This window comes from Solanum stenotomum, chromosome 8, assembly GCF_019186545.1.
Source record: "Solanum stenotomum isolate F172 chromosome 8, ASM1918654v1, whole genome shotgun sequence".
NCBI lineage: Eukaryota > Viridiplantae > Streptophyta > Magnoliopsida > Solanales > Solanaceae > Solanum > Solanum stenotomum.
The window spans coordinates 26,766,093-26,781,470 of record NC_064289.1 but is presented as its reverse complement, the minus strand read 5'-3'; the positions used below and the strand labels follow the sequence as shown (position 1 = coordinate 26,781,470).

The window sequence follows — 15,378 nt, the reverse complement described above, 5'->3', positions numbered from 1 at the left end:
GCGTATTGATTATACTTATATATAATCGAATGTTGTTGATACTTCGAGTAGTGAATTTTATGCAATGTATCATGTTTATAGTTATTATACTGATACATAATTTAATGTTGTTGATACTTCGACTAGTGGATTTTATGCAATGTATTATGTTTATATTTATTATACTAATACATAACATAATGTTGCTGATGATTCGACTAGTAATTTTTGTGCAATGTATCATATTTATATATATTATACTGATATAGAACCTAAAGTTGCTGATACTTCGCCTAGTGAGTTTCATGTTCAATTCAAACGTATTTGATACGTAAGTAATGCATAATGTATCATTTTGCCATATATCAAGCTCTATAATGTATCGATAGTATTTTTCAATCCCATCAATTGATTTTCAATTTGATTTCCTTTGTACAAAATACACAATTTGATTGTACAAGATATGCAATTTTTCAATCACGTGTATCATATACACATTAATGACCATGATATATTTATACAAATTACTGTTAAATACCCATTCTTTTGCAATGATACATTCTTACAAACTAACACATGTAACTGATACTTAATATCTATCACACAATAATGTTTTGATATAAAACCAAACACTTTACAAGCAATCTTTACTTCTCTAATGTATTTGTAGGATTGCAATACTTAGAAATTTATTAAATATTTTAGGAATAATAATGTATCATGAGTAATATATTCATCTCGAAAAAACAAATAAAAAAAACTTTGATCATGATACATTCTTATAAATTAACACTACATGTATCTGATACATAATAACTATCACACGGTAATGTATCGATCTAAAATCAAACAACTTAGGAGAAACCTTTACTACTTTAATGTATTAGGTAAGATTACAATACTTAACAATTTACTAAATATTTTTAAAATAGCAATGTATCATGAGTAATATATCCATCTCAAGATCACAAATCATAAAATCGACTACACAACATCTCTCTTGCCTTTTTGTGTGTTGTATTAATGCATAGTAGATACATTGCAAATTTCGGCTCATGTTTCTTTACCTCCAAGTATAGACTAACGAGGATATTCATGACGTATCTTCTCAAAAGTTTTGATAACTTTGAATCAAAATTGAAAGGATCTTTGATGAACTAGGAGAAGATTTTTGAATCAAAATTGAAAGGATCTTCAATGAATTGGGAGAAGAATTTTGAATCTCAAATTCTTTTCGACAATACTGAATAAAAATCANAAAACCGAAAATCCAAACCGAATAGTGTAAAACCAAACCAAAAAACCGAATGCACACCCCTACTTCAAACAATTGTATAGGGATAAAGCAATGCTCGTCTCTGTAATGTATCGAATCTTCAGATTTTCCCAACTTATCAATCTCCAAGTTGCAATGGCTGATTAACATTCACAAAAGAAATATTTTGTTCAACAACTATCCATCACTAATGTATCGTTCATAACTTACCTCACTTTCTCAGATTCTTGAATATCTCAACAAAATAGAGATATTCACGATGTATCAACTCAATTTTTCAATGATTTTGAATTGAAATTGAAAAGATTTTTGACGATTTGGGAGAAGAAATTCGAAATTTGAATTTTTTGAAACTGTTATGCTTTGGGAGAGATTGATTAGCAGTGACAACAACGTAATTGCGTGATTTATGAATTTGATAGTTAATTTTATGTTTTTTTTAAGCGCAACTGAAATGATTTTGTTCCCTTTTTTAGCGCAACAGAAGAATTCTTCTTGTATCAAAATTAATGTATCCGAAAGGTACAAATTTAAAGGAATTATTGTAATTAAAAAAAGAGTAGGGATAAAATGCAATTTACTCTTTACACTATGAGATTATGTAAGGTATACTTTTGTTAACCCACCTATGTTCTAATGAGTTGAGTGAGTGACTTTTTAGATGGGCATGGGTAAAATATGGGTTCCTTAGCCAAATGAGTTAATCTTTCATTTTTTATTTACTTAAAATTTATGATATCACCAAAAGTGTTATAATTTCTCTTTTTTTTTTTTATGTTCGAACTCTATAATTGAAAAGGTAAAGTCTTTGACCCTCCAAAAAATATATACTATATTACATGTACATTTCTTTTGTTAATTATAGTTATATTTTTAATTTGTTTAATTTATATTGGATAAAAAATAATAGTGTTAAGTAAGCAAAGTTTACTCCTAAAATGCAAATATTCATTTACTTTGAAATTTAAAATATTTTTTCCTTGTTATTACATAAATTTATTTTATATTGAAAAGTTATAGGATTTTTTTTTTACTTTGGTGGTACAATAAAACTAAATAAAGTATTTTTAAACATAAAAGTACTCATTACCCCCCTGAACTTGAAGCTTTTTATTCGGTGTACACCTAAATAGTGCCTTAAGCACGTTTTACTCCTAAAATGCAAATATTCATTTACTTTTAAATTTAAAATATTTTTTCCTTGTTTTTACATAAATTTTATTTTATATTGAAAAGTTATAGGATTTTTTTTTTACTTTGGTGGTACAATAAAACTAAATAAAGTATTTTTAAACATAAAAGTACTCATTACCCCCCTGAACTTGAAGCTTTTTATTCGGTGTACACCTAAATAGTGCCTTAAGCACGTTTTACTCCTAAAATGCAAATATTCATTTACTTTTAAATTTAAAATATTTTTTCCTTGTTTTTACATAAATTTTATTTTATATTGAAAAGTTATAGGATTTTTTTTTTACTTTGGTGATACAATAAAACTAAATAAAGTATTTTTAAACATAAAAGTACTCATTACCCCCCTGAACTTGAAGCTTTTTATTCGGTGTACACCTAAACTAAATTCCATTTTAATTACCCCCCCTCCCCCCCGAACTTGTTTATTCCTCCGTCGCGTACACCTTTATTGTCCACCTGACGTAGAAATTGACAACACACTCTACTAGGCGCGTGAGGAAGTGATTTTTTGCCACATCATAAAGCTACAACGGTAAAAAACATAAAATCTCTATTTTTCTTTAATATTTGACATATTTTAAAGATTTTTCTCTCTATTCTCTAACTATTTATTCTCCCTAATCTCTTCTCCCTTTTCAAATTTTAGAATTTTTCTCTCTTTTTTGTTTTAATTGCTATTGCTAAATTCATGAATTATATAGGAGACTTGTTTGCTTATGTGGGACTCCTCCAATTCAGCAAATTTCATGGACAAATGACAATCCCGGACGTAGATTTCTTGATTGTAGACACTATTGGGTATGTATTGTTTCATATTTTTTTGCTTTTTATTTGCCAAGTTCGTATTATGTAAACTTTTTTAACTTTGATTTTAGGAAATGTAGTCCTCATTTCGAAATCCTTGTAAGTTTTTCGATTGGTATGATCCAAAATTTCTGAGCCAGATGAATACTGTGATTTTGGGTCTGTTGAAGAAGACCAACAAACAAGAAAAACAGCTGAAGTGTAGAAGGATGTTGAAACTAATTTTGGGCATTAGTTTGATATGTAATGTGATATTGTTCTTTTATTTAGTGTGTCGTTGAAATTTTTTTTGTGAATGCAATTGTTATTAATGCAAGGTCTTTTGGTTCTAGGGTTTTCATTTTGTGGAATAGTTTGGTTTGGTGTTTTAGTGATGTATGTTTCTACTGATTAAAGCTATATATATATATCTTTGTGTATGTTCAATTGACTTGTCATTTTTTTCATAAAACTACAGTTACATGTAATTGGTAATATGATATCAAAACACGAAATAATAACATAAAGGTAGCCTAACATAAAGGCATAACATAACTAGTGCTTTCTTGATCATCAAACACAAACATCATAGTGTTTCATTGTTTCAACCAACAACCACAATAACTTAAGTTAACCACCAAAACAAAAAACAGTCACTACTTTAAGTTTGGTTGAACAACCACACAAACACCAAAACACAAAATAAACACTACTTTAAGTTTGATTGAACAACCACACAAGCACAAAATACAAAACAATCACTAATTTAAGTTTGGTTGTTACAACCACAGAACCACACAACCACAGAACCACACAACCACACAACTAAGAAGTTTTCTTTGAGGGTGATTTTCCCTTGGCTTGTGCTCTTGTTTGAATTCCAGCAGCTTTTGATCTGGTTTGAATACGACGCATAACACTTTGGACTTGAAGTTCTCTTTGAGTCATGGGCTGTTTGCCTTTCCACTTCAGTCCCTTGCTAAGTTTAAAACCAATATCACCCGTCACATGTGCAAAACTCACCACACCAGTATTAACCCTTCTACTACTAGACAATCCTTGCTGCAATATTAACAACATAGTTATTTTGGGTCTCACATTTAAAAATATAATTTTGACAGTTTTATAAGACACTTACATTAATACATGTATATCCAGTATCAGCAACAAATACACCTTGTCCAATCACTTTTGGCCTCTTCTTGTAACCACTTCATGTACCTCTTCTTGTAACAGTCTTGCTGCTGCTTGCTCTTTCATATTGACCTCTACCCCTCTTTTTTCAAGTGGTGGACTAATGTGAGTAGAAAAAGAATACAACAAGAGACTAAATTAATAAGTAACTTACTATAATTTATAAAAGCAAATTAATGTGAATGTACCTCTTGAGTGAGTGTTGGTGTAGACTTAGGTTTAGGATTTTTTGGACAATTTATCTTGTTATGATTTGCTCATTTGCAAATTGAACATGTCATTACTGTCCCCATTCTTGGCAACTTCCCAGCTTTTCTCACTTCACCAATTTCTCTTCTTCTTCTTCTGTTCTTTGGTGGCCTACCAGGCATTTGGCTTGCCTCAGGTGGTTCAACCATTGGGTTTCTGCTTTCAGTCCACATTTTCATGTTTGGGACTGGTTGAATGAAATGATAATATGTCTTCATATATGTCTCATTTCTATACCAGCTTGAAATTGCTTGTGATGCATCCATTTTCAAGTGATTCATTGCTGCTATACCATGTGCACATGGGAGACCTTTTAATTTTCAAGTTTTGCAACTACATTTCTGTTGACCCAAGTTCACAGTATGCTTGTATACCCTTTCTAACACTTTAGATCCATTATCACCATTCCATTCAATGTTGCACTGCATTGATCTTGCTACATTGGTATTGAATTCCATCATTTCCATTGGAGATATTCTATCTATCCATGTTTCAGCAAATGCACTTTACTTACTCACCCTACTCATCACCTTAACTCTAATTTCTTCCAAAATAGTTACAATAGTCTTGTTCCTAGGTCCCAAGATTCAAGCATTGAAACTATCTTCCATGTTGTTATCTATACTATCACATTTTGAAAAAGTTTGGAAAAAAGCTTTGCACCATTTCTCCTTATTGTATTTGATAAGGGCTTCAACTATACCTTTTCCCAGCTTGGATAGGACATTTATATTGTACTTAAATTGTGCCTCAAATGTTGATCTACCACAAGCCCAAAATTTCTTCCTTCTCTCTATGCCTCTGAAGTTTTGTGACCAATTTGCTAATATGTGTCTAGCACACATTCTGGAAATAGTTCATCTACAACAGCTATTAGTCCCTGTAGTTGAAAAGCAAAATAATAAAGATAGTTAAATTTTGATCAAATTAAATTAAAGATAAACAAAAAAAAAAGAAATTCAGTTACCTTTTGCATATCACTAATGATAGTGAGTTGGGAACCATCTCCTAGATTAAGATCATCTTGCAGAATGTTCATGAACAATTTCCATGTCAACTTGCTTTCAGTACCAATTACTGCCCATGCTATTGGATACGTTTGGTTGTTTGCATCCTTAGCAACAACTGCCAAAAGTTTACCCTTACAAATTCTTTTTAGAAAACACCCATCCAGCCCTATACATCTTCTACATCCTTGTTGGAAACCCTTTTTCATAGCATCAAAACATATATAAAAAGAGTGAAACTGTTTCATCCCATTTTCTGATTCTGAATCTTTATGCTTCACAACACAAGTGCTACCAGGATTTATTTGGAGTAACACATCTCTGTAGTCTAGGATTCTGTTAAATTCTGCCACATGATCCCCTATAATTTCCTTTAAAATATTTTTTCTTGTTTTTAAACAAACTGCCTTGCTTACATGAACATTCAACTCTTTCCTCACCAAATCTTGTATTTTCCATCCTTTTATACTAGGTTGAGAAATAATCCTATCTTTCAGATACTTACATAAAAATTTTAAATTACACAAAATATTATTGGTGGTCCTAGTACATTTGTGCCTTGGGTTGTATGTCTTGATAGTGAAGTTCTCACTCCTCCCTTCCTTGCTTGCATACAACAGCCATGGACAACCACTTTTACACTTGACTCTTACTCTAGTACTCTCATTCACATACTTGTCTAACTCAACTCCTTTTTTTTATAGCATATTTTGTAACTGCCTCTCTAAATTCCTTTACACTTTCAAATACCAAACCACACTGCCATATTACAACATCACAAGTAAAATCATATATCACTCTATTACTCTTCTTTCTCCCCCTTAAACTCCCTCCTTCAAGTTCATCATCAGAAACATGTTCTTCTTCATCACTTTGAAAACTATCACAATAAGACCTGTCATAGTATGGCTCATCCTCTGTTAGTTTACCCTTGAATTTTTTTTTGCCTTTTTCAATATCCTCATATCCTTCATCAAGTCCAACTTCACCTAAAAAACCTTTTGTTTTTTCCTTCTTCTTTCTCCTCCTACTTTCTTTAAACTTTCTCACATCTTCCTTAACAATCCTCAACTCCTCATGCACATCACTTTCATAGTCAATAGACTGGTCAGAACAAATAGAATCACTGTCTATGTCTTCCTCTACATTTTCTTGGGCACTTGGTTCAACTTCTTCTTGAATAGAAGGTTCAGTTCCTTGTTGGACAGTAGGTTCACCTTCTTCTTCGATATCAGTCCAATCTATTGAAGAATAATCATCATCAGTTTCTTGTTGGACCCTTGCAACCCCATCATTCTCAACTCTTTCACTAGATGAAAAGGAATAAGAGGAACCTAACCCTAGATCTGGTTTTTTTGCTGTGCAGTTGAAGAACCATTAGATTCCCCATGTGCATTAAAAGACTCAACCACTTGACTTAAAGATTGACTAATTTGACCTTCACTGGGACCCACATCCTCCAGAATAGTGTCATCACACACATAAATATCTATTGTGTCCCCATCATGCATAAATAATGCAATGTTACAAATGTCCATTTCATTTTTCAATTCCACCATATCACCCCCTAGAGACTTAGCATACGTTTTTCCTAACTTACTAATCCCAAAAGACTTAGCATAATCTGCAAGTTCAGGAATTGACAAATGATCTTCATCCACATTCTCTACATATTCAGTCCTACCCCAACATAGACTGGACCTACCTCACTCACCAAGATACCCCCAAATTTGAACCTTAAATTGAGGTACTTAGTAGCCATAGTATCAACCTATAATCACAATAACAATCAACATATTGTACAAGGCAACAACAACAAAACATATGTAACAACAACAAAACAGAGGCAACAACACTAAAAATTATACAATAACACCAAAACAGAGGCAACAACACCAAAACATAGACAACAACACCAAAACAGAAGCAACAAAACAAAATTTAACTCCTAAGCATACAATTATACAAGAAAATTATAATAAACAATACAAAAACATAATTGATACTTAGTAGCCATATTACTCAACATCATACAAATATACATAAGAAAATTACAAAATACCCCACCATTTAACAATACCAAAATAGAATATTGAAATAAAAATCCTAGAATCTTAATTTTACTAAAAAGCCCTAATTTTTTGAACTAATTACCAGAAACCCTAATACTCATGCATGCATAAGCTGAATAACTTCATAATAATACATTCATTAAGTGAAAATTCTAGTTGAAAACTATCAAACTATCAAATCCCTAATCGGAAACTCAATCGGAAACTATGCCGAAACCCTAGTCAAATTATGGCGAAACCTTAAACGAAAAATAGGGCAAAATATAAATGAAAAAGTAAAGGAAACAAACAATAACACATCATAAGAGTGGATAATCACTTACTTGGTAACAATTTCAGACAAGATCGAAATAAAATCGACCAATCGACCAATCGCTTCACGAAATCGAGCAAGCCTTCACGTCTAAGAACTGCAACTGACCCAAATCCAGAAAGAGTTCCGCGAAATCTACCCTTTACTCCGTCGATTACACTTCTTAGAGAGCCAAAAGTTTTGAAATCTGTCGTCGTCCGTCGATTACACTTTTTACCCTTTGTTAGAGCGTAGTGAGAGGTTTAGAGCTTAGTGAGAAGCTTAGACCGGGAGTTTTGGAGTAGGTGAGAAGGTTTGACATTTAATTATCTAGGTGGCTAATATTTATCCAGGTGACTAATATTTATCTAAGTGTCATGCGCGTGTAGACACGATTGGAGTGATCGGACAATAAAGGTGTATGCGACGGAGGAATAAACAAGTTTGGGGGGGGGGGGTAATTAAAACGGAATTTAGTTTAGGTGTACACCGAATAAAAAACTTCAAGTTCAGAGGGGTAATGAGTACTTTTGCCAAAATAAAACTAAAATATTTTATACATGTTTAATTCTAAAGTAAAGTACTATTTACTCATGTAAATATGAGTAAATATGGGTAAACTTGTATTTTACCCAATTCATTTTTACCCATATGAAATATGTGTGTGTGGGGGTGGGGTGTGGGGCATGAATTATTACCCATTTTATGTTGACCCATTTTCAACCCGCCCAAATTTTACCCAATCCACCCATTTACCNCACCGAATAAAAAACTTCAAGTTCAGAGGGGTAATGAGTACTTTTGCCAAAATAAAACTAAAATATTTTATACATGTTTAATTCTAAAGTAAAGTACTATTTACTCATGTAAATATGAGTAAATATGGGTAAACTTGTATTTTGCCCAATTCATTTTTACCCATATGAAATATGTGTGTGTGGGGGTGGGGTGGGGGGCATGAATTATTACCCATTTTATGTTGACCCATTTTCAACCCGCCCAAAGTTTACCCAACCCACCCATTTACTATCACTAGAATAGATACTTTAATTGTGTTTTTAACACTTAACTAAAAAAATGTGTTAGTAAATAAGACAAAAAGAAGCCATGTGGATGAAATTTTGAGCTAGACACGCCTTAGTGTGTACACACACTTGATCTAATCAGTATTAAGGTGTATTTCTCAACCTAATGAGTGATGATTTATGTGTGTTTCTCATACTCTCTGTAGTTTAGGTATGAAACTAAAAAAGAGAGGATAATTTAGGTGTGTTTTTGACACTTAACTCTAAACTAAAATGAATTTAGTAAGAAATCCAATTCAAGTGACTAGATTGATTTTTTTTTTAAATAATAAGGATAAATTAAGTAGATATTATATATATTTACTAAATAATGAAAAGGAAATAAATTGCATTGACCAAATTTTTTTTATGTAGATTTTTTTTTATAAAAAATAAGCTATGATTCTAGGAGAACACAAAAGAAAAATTATAAAATAAAATAGAAATTAGGAAAAAAATTCTATAGTGATCAGATATATTGTATTTTCTAAATAATAAGGATAAATTAAGTAAAATATATATTTACGTAATAATGGAAAATAATTAAATTGCATTGACCAGATTTTATTAATTTTTTTTTTTGTAAAAATAATAATCTATAATTCTAGGAAAAGAGCAAAGATAAATTATAAAATAAGATAAATTTAGTAAGAAATCCAATTAAAAGTAACCAGATTAATTGTATTTTCTAAATAATAAGAATAAATTAAGTAGAATATATATATACTTAATAATGGAAGGAAAACAAATTTTTCTTTAATTAGTTGATACTTGACTGTAAATATAGGATCTTTAAGTAAATTAGTTAAACTAAATACCCAAATAGATTCTTACACTTCCCCAATTAATAAGCCGCCATCGTCTCATCCATCTTGTCGGTAATTGTTACTGATGAAGATTTTCACGATAACTCTTTATCGTCGGATTCGTTACAAACTGAAATCTACATTGATGTAGATTCAAACGCTAGCGTAGAGACCACCACACTAAATAACGATGTACTACCAGATGAAGAAAATATGCTTAATCGAATTCCAGTGCCGATAGAGAGTATTGTAGACGTCGTCAATTGAGAAGATTACACCTATGCATCGAGTTAACAAATCGCCGGAGAGAAATGTAGAAATTAGGCAGAGATGGTTACCAAAGAGTTGGACGTTCCTAACAATAGTTCACACCTCTAGCGCCACTATCGGTATGGTTGGTAAATACTATTATGAACCAATCACCGAAAGTAGATTTTGATCAAAGACTGCAGTGCATAATTTTCTAGAAACGGGTGACAAGCGTAAGAAGGGCTACAAGCACCAATGATGGTGCACCATTTGAGATCCCCAAAAGCAAAAAACTGAGGAGCGACTTGAAAACAAAGAAAGTTTGTACTTCTTTTTCCTTTGATTCTGAAAATCCACCACAAAATGATGGCGTCCGCGATGGCAAGCCTCCATTAAAGTTGACGGGTTTAGGGCTGGGCAAAAACACCGAAAAACCGAAATACCGAACCGAATCGAACTATTTCGGTTTCGGTATTTCGGTATTTCGGTTTTCGGTTCGGTATTCGGTNAATTATCACTTGCGACTAACATTATACATTAATTACGTGGGTTGACTTCGAGTTTGTATAATTAGTCACGTCTGTATATATGTAATTCGCCAGAATATACAAATACACACACACACACACACACACACACACACACATATATATATATAAATATATATATAATATACAATTATCTANTTTCGGTTTACCGAAATATATTATATTAAATAATAAATATTATATTTTTAATTAAATTAGGTCAAAAGTCAAAACTCTTTAAACCTTTTGGACTTTTGGTCTTTTCAACTTTTTTTACTTTACCAAGCTTTAGGCTTTAGCAATTAGCAGCAGCCACCAGCAGCCAGCAGCCACCAGCAGACAGCAGCCAGCAGCCGCACAACCAGCAACAGCCGGCGACCAGCAGTCGGCGACCAGCAGCAGGCGACAACCAGCAAGTCAGCAACCGCCAGTTCCGTCGACCAGCAGCAACAACGGCCAGTCCTGTCGACCAGCAACACACACAGCAGTAGCAACCGCCAGCCACCAGCCCCAGTCGACCGGCAGGGCTCAGGCAGCCGCAACACGACGCACAGCAGCAGCCGGCGACCGGCAGGCGACAACCATCAGCTTTGAGGTATTTTTTTCTTATAAATATATAAAAATAATTTTAAGTTTTTAACTTGCATTTATTCAATTACTTGAGAATATTTTAGTGCATTTGAATTTTGATCTATCCATTAAAATAAACTAATGAAGATTTTAGATTTGTATATTTTTAATTTTTATATTTAAACTTTATATTTGCTCATGTCTCGGTAGAACCTAAATATTTTTACAGTGAGTTCGCCTCTCTAAAACCAACAATAATCTTAACTTAATTTTCTGGGATTTGGTTTTTTTTCTTGCATTATATGAACAATTTTGTTTATGTTTTTAAAAATAAGCAAGCAAGGATTGTGTGTATCGGCCTTGTGCTATTATTAATGCGCTTTGCACGAAAGTGTTCTCTGCAAAATTATTTTTTGGGGAAGATGGACAATTGTGTTTCATCTCTTTACTGGAAATTTTCAACAATCATTTTCCCCACATTTTTGTTTTAAATTATTAGTATTAGTTTAAAAAAAAAAAATTGCAATGTTGTATTTTCTAATTTCTAGCAAAGGGTCAAATCTTAGACAAAAAAAAAGGAGCAAAAGTAATAAAGAAAAAGAAACCACAATGAAAAAATGCATCTAATTATCATTTTCTTTTCCTTATTTGCTCCTTAATATTCTAAGTGTGAATTCATTGTGAAATGATTTTTTTTATTATATAGATGGCTGAACAAAATCAATCAAATGTGGGTGTGGCTAATCAAAGTCGAATAAGTATGGCTGATTCTACGGATAATACACCTACTACTAGCAATGATGCCTCAATTGGCACAGAGGAAACAAAAAAAAGAAAAGAAATGGATCCTAGGTCTACTGTTTGGCAACACTTCGAAATTTTTTTTGAAAATGGTTTATTAGTTAAAGCAAAGTGTTTACATTGTAAACAAAACTATGCTGCTAATACAACTAGAAATGGAACAAGTGGACTGAGACAACATTTGACTAACCGATGTAAAGTGTATAAGCCCCCGCCTGTTGCACCTGGCATTCAAAAATTGTTAAATATTCAAAGTAACAGTTCTTCGATAGAGACTTGGAAATTTGAGCAAGAGGTATGTAGAAGAGCTTTAGTTGAGATGATAATTTTGGATGAGCTACCTTTTAGTTTTGTTGAAAAAGAAGGCTTTAAGAAGTTTATGAGTAAAGTTCAACCTTTGTTTCGGATTCCTTCTCGTAGAACCATAACAAGGGATTCTTATGAAGTTTATGGTGAATTGAGAATGAATTTGAAAATGTCTTTTAGAGAAATACAACCAAGAATTTGTCTCACAACAGACACATGGACCTCGGTGCAAAGAATCAATTATATGTGTTTGACTGCTCACTTTATTGATAGGGATTGGGTGCTTCATAAAAGAATATTGAATTTTTGTCCTATCACTAGTCATAAAGGTGAGCATTTGGCTGAGTGTATTAGTAATTGTTTACTTGATTGGAACTTGGACAATGTCTTTACTGTTACGGTTGATAATGCCTCTTCAAATGATGTGGCGGTTTTAGAGTTGTCCAAAAAATTAGATATGTGGGGAACTAATATGATGGAAGGTAAGCATCTACATGTGAGATGTATGGCTCACATACTTAATTTAATTGTGCAAGATGGTTTGAAAGAAATTGGTCCTTCTATCAAACGGGTGAGACAAATGGTGAAATATGTTAGATCATCTTCTACAAGGACAAGAAACTTCTTGAAATGTGTTGAAATGCAAAAAATAGAATGTGATAAAATGTTGTCTTTAGATGTGCCTACTAGGTGGAATTCCACCTATTTGATGTTGGACACGGCAGAAAAATTTGAAAAGGCTTTTGAGAGGTTTGATCTTTATGATGGTAATTTTAATTATTTTCTTGCTACTGATGTTTGTGAAGATGGAAGTATTGCAGGTTCAATTCAATATGAGGATTGGGCTAATGTGAGGAATATCACAAAGTTTCTTGAAAAATTTTATGAGCTCACATTGAAAGTTTCAGGTTCACGGTATGTTACTTGTAATGTTCATTTTGAGGATATATGTGAGCTTGATGCATACTTGAAAGTATGTATGACAAGTGATGATGTTGATTTGAGTAAAATGGCTTCGGGGATGAAAGAAAAGTTCAAGAAATATTGGGGTACTCCTGAAAAGATGAACAAAATGCTTTTTATTGCTTCTGTTTTGGATCCTCGCAATAAATTTATGTATGTTAGTTTTGCTCTTGAAGAATTACTTGGGGAAGAAAAGGGACAGATAGTGAATAATGAAGTAAATGCTTACTTAAAGAATTTGTTTGCGATCTATGTAAGTAAGTATGCAAAAGGTTCTAAAAATCAATCATCTTCATCTGACTCCTCTGATTCATCTACTTATGGTCTTTCTCAAAATGTGAAAACAAATTCTTTGAGAACTAAGTTTTACATGAAGAAACAAAAGGAAGATTCTGGAAGTTTAGGTGTTAAATCTGAGTTGGATAGATATCTTCTTGAAGACCAAGAGCCTGAATCTGAGGACTTTGATATTTTGATTTGGTGGAAAGTTAATTCTCCTAGATTTCCTATACTTTCACAGTTGGCTCGAGATGTATTGGCTATTCCTATGTCGAGTGTGGCATCGGAATGTGCATTTAGTACGGGTGGTCGTATTCTTGATCCCTTTAGAAGTTCATTGACTCCCAAATGTGTGCAATGCCTTATTTGTGTTCAAGATTGGCTTAGACAAGAAACTAAGCCTATTTGTGTTGAAGAAAGTTTGGAGTTTCTTGAAAAAATTGAACTTGGTAAGACTTTTTATTTTTTATTTGTTTTTGGAAAAAATAAAAGACTTATTGTGTTGTATGACATATTTGATTTTCTTATTTATAGAGATGGCAAATAGTGGAAGAAACTCTTCCATTGTTGATCTATGATTGGCTTGCAAGTCTCAAGTATTTAATAGTGGTGAGTTTAATACGTCATTTATTTAATCATATCATTTTTTTTAATCTTAAAAGTAGTATTCTAACATTTAATTTTATTTTAAAAGGTCCAAAGTCGAGACAATGAAGAAAGGTGTAAAGTACCAAGTTTTGTTAGTGTTTTGGTAATTTTGTTGGCACTTGAGACTTCAAAGTGGTCTCATGGAAGAAAGTCAAAAAACTACATTGTTTCTCATTATTGTTATTTGTTATTGTTGACACTTGAAACTTGAAAGTGGTCTCATGGAAGAGGCTACATTGTTTGTTGTTCATTATTGTTATTTGTTATTGTTGGCACTTGAAACTTGAAGGTGGTCTCATGGAAGAGGCTACATTGTTTGTTGTTTGTTATTGTTGACAGTTGAAACTTGAATGTGGTCTCATGGAAGAGGCTACATTGTTTGTTGCTCATTAATCATTATTGTTGTTTGTTATTGTTGGCACTTGAAACTTGAAAGTGGTCTCATGAAAACTACATTGGTGCATTATTGTTACTTGTTAGATTGTTATTGTGTTGTTGTGTAATGACATGATCAATTGATTATTGTATTTGTGAAGTGTAGTGAAGTTTATTTACTTATTAAATTGTTACTTGTTACTTGTTTGTGCCTTTCGTTGAAATCAACAAGAACCAAAATCTCCATTCTCTGTATGGCATTCACACTAATGTTGTAAGCTCCTACTGGGTAGTCTGATAGTGGTGGCACATCATCGATATTGTCAATTGTCATTCATTTTTGCAGACAATGATAAACAAGCCACTGCTATTAACCTCACTGCCTAGAGGCCAGAGCTGCCCATTCTACAAATTCAACAAAAAAAATTCAGAAAATAACTCAATCGAATGAAAATATAATACCATTTTCAGAGGAATCAAATATTTTCTTACAGCTATTACTCGATAGGCAAGAAATCTGTCCAGATATATCACTAATCTGCAAAGTGTTCATCTGCTAAATTGAAATATTCGCCCTGTCTGTATTGAAATTGAAAGAAATAATCATTTCGTATTATTCTAAGGATTCATTCATTTTGATTCGATTTTTGAGGGGGATAAAAATGGATTTAAATGTTTCCTTAGGAAATTAAAGGTTGATAGTTTAATTGAGTTGCCCTACATTAATTGAGTAAAACTATGGTA

General features: G+C 32.4%; 1 protein-coding gene and 1 non-coding gene across 2 annotated transcripts; both read left to right on the top strand.

Moving 5' to 3' along the window:
- The first annotated feature begins 10,196 nt into the window (after window positions 1-10,196).
- On the top strand, window positions 10,197-14,414 carry LOC125873668 (zinc finger BED domain-containing protein RICESLEEPER 2-like). Its single transcript, XM_049554548.1, has 6 exons — window positions 10,197-10,310; window positions 10,384-10,644; window positions 10,985-11,287; window positions 11,969-14,060; window positions 14,146-14,220; window positions 14,306-14,414. The coding sequence occupies exons 1-5, from the start codon at window positions 10,197-10,199 to the stop codon at window positions 14,187-14,189; spliced, it is 2,814 nt and encodes a 937-aa protein (XP_049410505.1). The 3' UTR covers window positions 14,190-14,220; window positions 14,306-14,414.
- LOC125875309 (small nucleolar RNA snoR135) lies at window positions 11,598-11,744 on the top strand. Its single transcript, XR_007447378.1, has one exon. It is a non-coding gene; the product is annotated as a small nucleolar RNA snoR135 (small nucleolar RNA).
- Window positions 14,415-15,378: the final 964 nt, after the last annotated feature.